This window comes from Gossypium arboreum, chromosome 9 (genome assembly GCF_025698485.1).
Source record: "Gossypium arboreum isolate Shixiya-1 chromosome 9, ASM2569848v2, whole genome shotgun sequence".
In the NCBI taxonomy this organism is placed as follows: Eukaryota; Viridiplantae; Streptophyta; class Magnoliopsida; order Malvales; family Malvaceae; genus Gossypium; species Gossypium arboreum.
Genome location: NC_069078.1, coordinates 28,796,129 through 28,806,913, shown reverse-complemented (window position 1 = coordinate 28,806,913; position 10,785 = coordinate 28,796,129). Strand labels below are relative to the sequence as shown.

At 31.0% G+C, this 10,785-nt stretch overlaps 1 protein-coding gene across 6 annotated transcripts; it reads left to right on the top strand.

Moving 5' to 3' along the window:
* The first annotated feature begins 4,693 nt into the window (after positions 1-4,693).
* Positions 4,694-8,946, top strand: LOC108474394 (homeobox-leucine zipper protein ANTHOCYANINLESS 2-like). Of its 6 annotated transcripts, XM_017776300.2 has the most exons (8): positions 4,897-5,381; positions 5,497-5,714; positions 5,814-5,931; positions 6,013-6,687; positions 6,863-6,964; positions 7,046-7,255; positions 7,591-7,768; positions 7,852-8,946. In XM_017776300.2, the coding sequence occupies exons 1-8, from the start codon at positions 5,346-5,348 to the stop codon at positions 8,574-8,576; spliced, it is 2,262 nt and encodes a 753-aa protein (XP_017631789.1). In that variant the 5' UTR covers positions 4,897-5,345; the 3' UTR covers positions 8,577-8,946. The 6 variants fall into 6 exon arrangements, with proteins under 6 accessions (XP_052874678.1, XP_052874676.1, XP_017631789.1 ...); XM_053018718.1 differs by lacking the exon at positions 4,897-5,381 and adding an exon at positions 4,694-4,874 and having other exon boundaries at positions 5,502-5,714; positions 6,863-7,255; XM_053018716.1 differs by lacking the exon at positions 4,897-5,381 and adding an exon at positions 4,694-4,874 and having other exon boundaries at positions 6,863-7,255.
* Positions 8,947-10,785: the final 1,839 nt, after the last annotated feature.

Sequence of the window (10,785 nt, the reverse complement as noted above, 5' to 3'; positions counted from 1 at the left end):
TAATAGAAAGTGTGCATTAGATTAATTTTGAATATAGTGATTTTATGTTTTTAATTTTAATTTATTAAATATAAACCAATCATTGTTCAACTTGTTGAATATAATTGAAATATATAAATCTCTTGTACTTGTGTGACAGTATTTAGCTTCTTGGCAATGTTTCGTGCTATTCTCTTTTGTATATATCCTTGTAACATAATCATTATTTTGACTTGACTTTCTATTTTTGATGGTTTTAATGCTTTTTGTAATTTTTATTTTAATGGTTTTAATACATTTTAGTTTTTCTTAAACAATTTTTAAAATTTTTATATTTTAAAAATTAATTACTTATTGATCCGAGATCGTGATTCGACAAATAACACAAGTTTAAAAGCTAGAAAAACCAAAAATTTAAATAAAAACTAAAATAATTAAAAAAAGTTAAATAGCTAAATAAATTATTGTAAATATCTTTTGTTTTTATCCTTACAAATATAGGGAGGGATGAATTACATAAATCGCCAATGTATCATAATCTAGCCCAATTTAACTTAAGATACCTTAATTTAATGGTAACGAGTTTAAGTCCCACGTATATAATTAGTATTGTAATATTCAATTTTTATTTTGGTGTTTGAATTGTTTTTTTTTTTGGTATTATACTAGACTTGTTGAATGATAATTTATTTTCTTTTGATCCATCATGTGTTATAATTTTATAAAGTATTGACCTTTTGATGCATAATATTGAACTTAATTTTCGTTTGTGTTTTTTCTTAAGATAGTTATGTCAGGTTTTTTCCAATCAAGTGTTTCTTCCCAGAGTTCTCGAGTAACCAAAAGGAAATGGGTTTCAGAAGAAGATGCTGCGTTGGTTGCTTGTGTGGTCGACTTGCACAATGCTGGAACCTTTAATGCAGATACGGGATTCAAAGCTGGCTATTTAAATGAGTTAGAAAAAATGTTAGAAAAAGTTTTACCTAATGCCATGTTGAAGGCTAAACCTAATCTTGAATCGAGGATTAGGATATTGAAAAGGGATTGGTCAATCGTTTATGACATGCTTAGTGGAAAAAAACAATAGCGGCTTTGGTTGGGATGAGCATAGGCAGCTTGTTGTTGCTGAAGATGCGGTGTGGAACTCATATATAAATGTAAGAATTATTTCAAGTCTTTATTATCTTATTTTGACAAAATTTATATCTAATATGAATTTCTCATTTTTATAGAGTTATAAATAAGCAGCTCAATTCAAACATCGGAGTTTCCCTTATTATGAATAACTTACTGCCATCTACGCAAAAGATCGAGCCACTGGAAAAGATGCTCAAACAGCTGCTGATATTATTGAAGAAATAAATGCTGAGGATGTAGCTGCTACAAATACTCATGAAGAAAGAAACGATTTTCATGGATCCGAAGCTGATGTTTCTTTGGATGACATGGATCTTTCACCTACACAACCGCAACCAGCTAGAAACCAAGGTGATTCTGCATTTTCAAAGTAGAAAAAAAAGATTTTTGATGCAAGTGATTTTTTTACTTCATTTAATAATGCTGTTGCTTTATTGGCGGAAAATATACGGACTGTTGGCCTTGAAATTAGTAAGAGTATTGCATCCGAAGTGGTAATTCAACAAAAGACAGAAATGACCATTTAAGAAAATGCTCTGAAATTATATCCAACATTATGTGAAGTGAAAGGTTTAACTGAGGATGAACGCTATCGAGCATTGAGCAAAATTTCAGATCATCCAACGCAAATGCTCATTTTCTTTAGTTTACCTTCTGTTTTGCGATCGGAATGGGTCAGAAGATTTCTTGTTGACTATTAAAAATCATGGTTGTGTTGATATTTTGATAACTTTTTGTGTTTGTAATATTTAGATAGTATAATGACATGATAGAATGTCATTACAATGATGTAACTTTTTGATGTTGTAAAATTTTAAAACATATGGATTATGACATATAAACTAATGAAATCATGTAAATTTTTGTTAATATATGAATATTATGCTTGGATGTGAAATATAATTCTTAAGTTATTTATTATTTTTTAGCAATGAGTTATTTATTACTTCTAATATTTAATTATTTTATTGTAGAATAATTAAATTATTTGTTTCAAGAATGATAATGATATTTTAACACATTAAATATGTATTGCGTTTAAAAGTAAAAAAGTAGATTATATATATTTTTATAGTATTATATATTTTGATTTTTAATTCATATAATAATAATTATATTAAGAATGTTATTAAATTATATTTTTATTAAATTATATTTAATAATAATTATGTTAAAATATGGTTAAACTATTTATTATTTTTATTAAATTATTTTGAATAATAATCTTATTAAAATTTAATAACAATAACAATAATCATTTACCTTAAAAAATTCTACTAAGGGTATTCGGTCATTTTAGTTTTTTCCTTATGCTATTACAACATCATTCCATTCAACCAAACACAAAAATACTATTACAGTTCTATTCCATTTCATTCAATCAAATAGTTGAATTACTTATTACAGCTCTATTCAATTACAGCCCTATTCCATTACAACCAACCAAACGTACTGTAGTATTCGGGTTTTAAATACGATGCCCCGATAGGTTAGGCAGCACCAATTATTTATTGTTATCTTTATCTAGTTTTGTGAATATTAATCCCTTTATCCTATTATAATATTTATTTATTTATTTTATTGATGTAAAAATCCTAAAACAATAATTCATCATTATTATAGTCATAACCAACCAAATATAACAATTTTAAATAAAAAACAGTATGAGAATATTACGTTTCAAATATTTAAACCTAAAAATTTTAATTTACATAAATAAACAAATATTAAAATAATTATCTATAATAAATATGAACAACATTTCTATTTTAATAAATAATTTTATCTCACATCATTTTTGTAAATAATTTTTTGTATTACTTAAATAAAATATCCACCTAATAATATCAATCACCAACTAAATAAAAATAACTAAATTATCTTAACGTGAATGTTTACAATTGAATTTTTTATTTTACACAAATAAATATTAAAACATAAATATTTTTATTAAAAATAAAATATAAACATAATTTATTAAAATAAAATTTAAAACATAAAAATAACAAAAAAACTTCAATCACACACACTCACTTCTATGTTTCACAAGCTAACCTCCAAAGCACAAAAGCTAAAAATAAAATGTAATTAATATATAAATTACAAACATGAAAAAATAAAAAGAATTCAAACATACGCTTCAAACAGTTTCACAGATTGCTCTTCAAAACTTAAATAAATAAAATATAAACATATTATATAACCTTAAATCCTAAATTCAAACATTAAAAAAATATAAACATATAATATATATAAATTATTAAAAAAATTATCGGTTACCAATTTCACAAGCTGCCCTCAAAACTCTAACAATAAATTAGTGTGAGATCGTTTTATTGTTGCTTGATGCTAGAAAGAGTTGTGGGAGGAGGAGAGAGGACTAACATTTAAATATTGGTTTGTGAGAAATTAAAATATATATATATATATATATATATATATATATTGAGATGTTGTGATCAATTGATCATATCAGCAACAATAATGTCAAACGTGAGTGTTGTTACTTTGACAAATAACACTGCACGTGATACTTACTGTTACTGTGACCAATCGATCACGGTAACCCCAATGCATTTTATTATTATTATTTTTAATTTTAAATTAGTGTCTCCTTTTATTAAGCGATACTAATAAATTGTATAAAACTATTTATTTGTAATGTATTTGTTGAAAATACATTTTTATTATAAATTTTGATATCTCCGTATAAAATGCCGACACTAGTTTAAAAAATGTTTTTTATTTCACTATCGTTATTTAATCATAATGACAGTAGTTTTTGAAATGGCTAATGATATCGTGTATTACTATACGTAATCTACGCAAAAATATATAAATAAAGTGAAATATTGCTGCTGCCTTCTTTAGGTAGGGTTTAAGACAGTTTTTATTTTCCTTATTTTTTTATTAAAACGAGACTCTTTGGATATTAAAAAACATTAACTTGTTTGAGTATAGCCATTTATTTTCTGTCTTTTTTGTAAGTCAGCTCTGCTTACTTGATTGACGCCACAGCTTCCGACTGCCACAATCATTAATATTTTTTCCTTTTCAGTGGGTTATTTTAATCTAAACAATACTAGAAGGTTAATATAATTTTACTACAGAGAAACTTACCAATTATTATTTTTCTTGAATTTAGTAAAAATAATGTGTCCAATTTAAATATATTTTTAAGTTATTATTTTTAAGGCAGTCATTAAAATAATATGTAATAAAAATTAAAGGTGGTGCGCGCTTAAGATAAAAATTTACCTCAAATATATTATTTTATTGATTGATGTATTAATTATACTTTTCTTTTTACAGATCATCTTAATTAATGCACCTTCCAAAATAACATCTAATTAAAGTATATTTTTAATTAAAATAAACGTAATATATTAATTATAAAATATGTTTTGGTATTTTGTTATTCAATTCATATAATTGTGATTATTCCTCCAGCAATTTTATTTTTATCATAATTACAGTATATCTCATTATTATGTATTATAAAACATTTATAAAATAATAAATAATGATTACAAATATAAAAATATATCTTCGGCATAATTACCTAATATTTAATCAATCCTGGCACACTTCAACTAAGCAATCGCTTTATTATATAGTTTCTGTCCTTTTACTTTCTCCAGATCCAAGCAGTCAATAAAGAGAGAGAAAGAAGGAACTGATAAGCTGTATCTGTTCCCCTCTGTTCAAAGAAAAAAAACTGACCTTTACCTCCTTGATTACTGTAAAAAATTTACAAGGTACTAGCTTTCTTTTCTTTTATATTCGTATCGGGTTTTGGTTTTTCTTATTGTGCATTTATATCTTACAGCCTGTTTTCTTAATTGCACTGGAAGATAGAGAGAAAGACATGTCAACTGGGTTTTCTTTTTAATGCTTTGATACTGTGAATGTGAAAGAGAAGAAGCTTTTTCCTTGGGTTTTGTGTTTTGATTTTGGTTTCTCCATGACATCTTTTTGACTTCTCTTTTAGTTTTTTTTATAATAAAATATATCGTTGATGTCCTTTTCAAGCAATTGGTCAAACATGCAGTTATCAAGGATTAGGGTTTTTCATATTTATCAGTCTTTCCATGGCGTTTTCAGGGATTTTTCCAGTCTGGGTTTAGGTAAAAGGATTTGGTTTTTCTTTTTTCTTTATCCCCTAAAAGGTGTGACTTTTTTTTTTCCCTTTAATAAACCCTGAGAATAGTGTGTTGAGTGAGTCTTGCATGGGCGTTGACAATAGAACAGCTTTTCTTCATTCTGTAATGCCTCGTCTCCCTTTAATTAATTTTGTTTTGATGTGTGGGCTGTCTGTCTGTCTGTTATTGTTTTAAAGGTGGGTCATTTAATGGGGGTACTTACTTATTGTTGGTGCAGAAAAGAATGGCTAGTCATGGTGAGCTGAGGCTGATTGGAGAAAACTATGATCCTGGTTTTATTGGGATGATGAAGGAAGATGATGGTTATGGGAGTAGTGATGATTTTGAAGGTGCGTTAGGTAATGATCAAGATACTGCTGATAATGGAAGACCACCTAGGAAGAAGAAGAAGAAATTCCATAGGCACAATCCACATCAAATACATGAGCTTGAATCGTATGCTTGCTTATCTTTTCCTTCTTTCAAGGATTATTTATTTATATTTTTGTAATTTGTTCATCAAATTTTGATGGGTTCATTGCATTTAATCTTTAGTTTCTTCAAAGAATGTCCTCACCCTGAGGAAAAACAAAGAAGGGAACTTAGCAGGAGGCTAGGCCTAGAGAGCAAGCAAATAAAATTTTGGTTTCAAAACAGGAGAACCCAAATGAAGGTATATTGATAATCTGTTTTGCAGTGTTTAAAACTCGTGCTGGTATTGTTAATGATGACATTTTTTTATGGTTTAAATCAGACTCAATTGGAGCGCCATGAAAATGTAATTCTTAAACAAGAAAACGACAAGCTTCGAGCCGAGAATGATTTGTTGAGGCAGGCCATAGCTAGTGCCATATGCAACAATTGTGGGGTTCCCGCAGTGCCTGATGAAATCTCTTATGAACCTAGCCAGCTTATGATGGAAAATTCTCGATTAAAAGACGAACTGAACCGGGCACGTGCTTTAACAAACAAGTTCTTGGGCAGGCATTTGTCCTCCTCCTCTGCCAACCCTAGTCCTTCTCCTTCTCAGGGCTTAAATTCCAATGTGGAGGTTGTAGTAAGAAGAACTGGTTTTTGTGGATTGAACAATGGAAGCACTTCTTTGCCTATGGGATTTGAGTTTGGTCATGGGGCTACGATGCCATTAATGAACCCTTCTTTTGCGTATGAAATGCCATATGACAAGTCAGCCTTGGTGGATGTTGCATTAGCAGCTATGGATGAATTAATTAAGATGGCACAGATGGGTAGTCCCCTTTGGATCAAAGGCTTTGGTGATGGGATGGAAACCTTAAATCTAGAGGAGTATAAGAGGACTTTCTCCTCTTTCATTGGCATGAAACCAAGTGGATTCACAACTGAGGCTACTAGGGAAACTGCCATGGTTCCCCTTCGCGGGTTGGCCCTCGTTGATACATTAATGGATGCGGTACGCCACCCATTTACTTCTAATCCCACACTTCTACATTATTTGATTATATTAATCTCACTTAGTGATAGAGATGGTGCTTTTGGTTGCTGCAAATGGTGGATTACTGTTTTTGTTCATTTAATCTTAATGAAAATGTTTATTATGATAACTTTGTCTGCTACTTTATCAATAGAATTGTTGGGCAGAAATGTTTCCCTGCATGATTTCAAGAGCAGTAACCATTGATGTGCTATCAAGTGGTAAAGGTGTAACCAGACACAATGCATTGCAATTGGTATTTTTTTCTCCTTCTATGCCTTCATCTTTTTTACACTTTTCAGCTTATCTTTGGTCTTATGAAATATTGTACTTGCAGATGGAAGCTGAATTTCAGGTTCTTTCACCTTTGGTTCCTATTCGTCAAGTTCAATTCATCCGGTTCTGCAAGCAGCATTCCGACAGTGTCTGGGCCATCGTTGATGTTTCTATTAATCTGAGCAATGCTGCAAATGCACTGATGTTTGCAAATTGCAGGAGGCTTCCTTCTGGATGTGTTATCCAAGATATGGACAACAAGTACTCCAAGGTAATTGCTAGTATACATAAAGGTGAAAAAACAGAAAATTTGATTGCCATCACTCTTCACTTGTGCTTTTCTAATAAGATATAAAAGAAACTTCACCTATGAGTATGAAATTTTAATCAAGAAGTTGCTTGATTGTTTATTTCACTTCATCAGGGTACCCTCTTTCTAAGCTTCATCTCGTCATATCATGACAGATTTCAGCTCATCATTAAACAATTTTACAATTTGAGATGAAGGGAAGAGATTCTAAAGTCTCTAGATGAGATGAACTAACTAAGTTTGGTTTGGTTTGGTATTTGTTGTGGAGAAGAATGCTTACAACTTGTTAAATGCAGGTTACATGGGTTGAACACTCGGAATATGATGAGAGCACAGTCCACCATCTCTTGCGCCCCTTACTCGGTTCTGGTTTTGGCTTTGGTGCAAAAAGGTGGATTGCCACTCTCCGAAGACAGTACAGCAGCTTGGCACTACTAATGTCCCCTGACATCCATGGTGAAGACATTAATACAGGTTTTCCCTTGTTCATATGATATATATCTCATTCTTTTAACTCTTACAGATATAAAAGAATCCTCTTCTGATGCATGCTGCAGTGGGGAAGAAAAGCATGTTAAAGCTTGCACAGCGCATGGCATACAACTTCAGTGCTGGAATTGGTGCTTCAAGTGTGAATAAATGGGACAAACTTAATGTTGGTAATGTAGGTGAAGATGTAAGGGTGATGACTCGGAAGAATGTAAATGATCCTGGTGAACCTCTAGGGATTGTTTTGAGTGCTGCTACTTCTGTTTGGATGCCGATAACACAGCAAACGCTGTTCAATTTGTTGAGGAACGAACGGATGCGAAATCAATGGGACATTTTGTCTAGTGGTAGACCAATGCAGGCGATGTACAGTGTCGCCAAGGGTCCAGGACAAGGCAACTGTGTGTCTATCCTTCGTGGTGCTGCAGTTAACGGCAGTGACACCAACATGCTAATTTTACAAGAAACATGGAGCGATGATTGCGGTGCATTGATAGTGTATGCACCCGTCGACGCCTCATCAATCAGAGTGGTGATGAATGGTGGTGATTCATCGCATGTGGCACTGTTACCATCAGGATTTGCAATTCTTCCTGGCGTCCAAACTGATGGACCTTCAATGCAACCTGACATTGATGAGAATACGAGTGATGGATGCATACTTACAGTGGGGTTTCAGATTTTGGTGAACAGCGTTCCGACTGCCAAGCTAACAGTGGAATCAGTTGAAACTGTTAACCATCTCCTAACCTGCACAGTTGAGAAAATCAAAGCTGCCCTTTCGGTAACATAGCTGGGATCTATTGAGTAAAAGTCACAGCTAAAAGTTTATTAAACGAGTACATAATGGAAAGAAAATGGAAGGGTTTCAAGTCAAGAACGAACCGCTTGTGGAGAAGCAATGCTTCATATTCATGCTTGGTTTGGGCGTTTGGGGATTATTATTCTGGTTCGGGCATTGACTTGGTGGACCTGTGAGATTCTCAGCTCTTAGTTTCTCGGTTGGCGAGTTTTTTTGTTTAATTTAGTCGGTCATGTTTAAAAAACAAAATATAGATACAGCAAGACTTGTCTTTTTACTTGTTCTTAAACATAAAGTTACCATTAAAGTTTGTATTATTTACATGCTTATACAAGTGAATTGGATACAAGTTTATTTATTATCTCATGGGATGTCAAGTAAAATAGGCTTAAACCATTTAGTTGGTACTAAATTTTTGTTTATTTTTATTATAAGTAATATTTAAATTATGAGAAAAATATTTGGTACAAATAAATTTAGAGATTGACATGTGTTTTATAAAAATGTCAATTTTTAAGAAAAAAACTAATTGTACCAAATACTTTGTTAAACTGACTAAATATGTCATTCTTTTGTTAATTGGACAAATAGGAAGTTTTGGAGAGAGCCAAATAGGAAGTTTTGGAGAAAGTATGAAAGCGTGTTCAATTGAGTACCTTTTTTGCATTAGTGGCAAGAAAAGGTGGCAAGAAAATATGCTTAGTTGGACATGTTTTTTCATTAAGTCAGATTTTTTTTTATTTTTTTAATATATTTAGTTTCTTTGGTTAAATCGGTAAATGTTAGTTGTTTTGTTTTTTGAGTCTTAGGTCGATTTTTTTCCTACTTACATTCGTATTTTTTATTTCATATTTTTAAGCTTTTTATTATTTTTAATTAATGTTTAATATATCAAATTTCTTAGTTAAATAATAATGATTTTATCCTTAAGTCCCAAGTTCAATTCTTTTTCTTTTAAATACATTTTAATTTTTATTTTCATGATTTAAAACAATCCAAAAACATACTCATTCTTCCATCATTTTTAAGTAATCTTATATAGGATTATTTCCAATTCCATTTTCATTTTTGGAACCTAATTAATTTCCAAATTATTTCATTTCTCCAGTTCGGAGAAAACTATAATCATTCCTAAATGTTTCTCATTTCTTTTTTTTCTATTCATCCTGTTCATTTTTATTCAAACACAATTCATTTTTGATTTCAACAAGCTAGCGGAGGGACCAATTGGACATATGTAGTTGCTCAAATGATTTATATTTAAGTTCTGGCTTTTCGCCTATTACTTATGAACTTATTTAGTCACGAAGTCATTCCACTATAGTATCGTGACTAAGCTCTACTCAACAACATACCATTACAAAAGCAACTACTCAATGCTCGTTCAATGTCATAAGTGTGTTACCCTCATAGGATATCATTGATCTCTTTGATATAATATTCGTTCTCTCAATACGATCCTATTTTATCTCATGATAACCATTACATCTTCCTTCATAAAAAGTCAATCATTATCAAGTAGTGATCAAGTCATCCATCACAAAGACGGACAACCCATGGCCACGTCTATTTTTCATCAACCATGTAATGCTAATGAGAGGATATCATCTTCCCATGTTTTGGGCTATGAATTCTACTATTGTGAATGACGCTACATACTACAGAAGTTGTACATCCAGCACACCAGCTTTCGGTTCCTTACCTATTTGAACTTAGACTTTTACTTGCATCAAAGTGTACAAGTCACGCATACATAATCCGCCATCCACTCAGGATTTAGGTATGTCACACTATGAACGTCACAAGTGAATAAATCCATAAATGGATTTAGGATTTTTTTGCTTGGGTCTTGTCTGATGTACTGTCAGTCCAGTTAGTCAAAACTATGTCTCTATCTTCTAGGAGTCATCCGCTCTGATGCCCAAGATAAGGCATCTCCCCAATTAGACTTGATGACATATTAGTTTTTCAATCGATTCTCTTATTTCTGATTAGACTAAGGACATTTTAGGTTCGTCTACTAATACAAGCTATCTTTCTGTAGTATGATCCGACCATGTAATACTGTTTAGTATTAGTTAAACATTTAGACAACCACTGAGAAATATTTACTTCTATTGTGCTTTGCATGCAAAAACCATGTGAGGAAAATAATACAAGGTATATTTATTTAATTCATGAATAATTTTAATCAATCTAT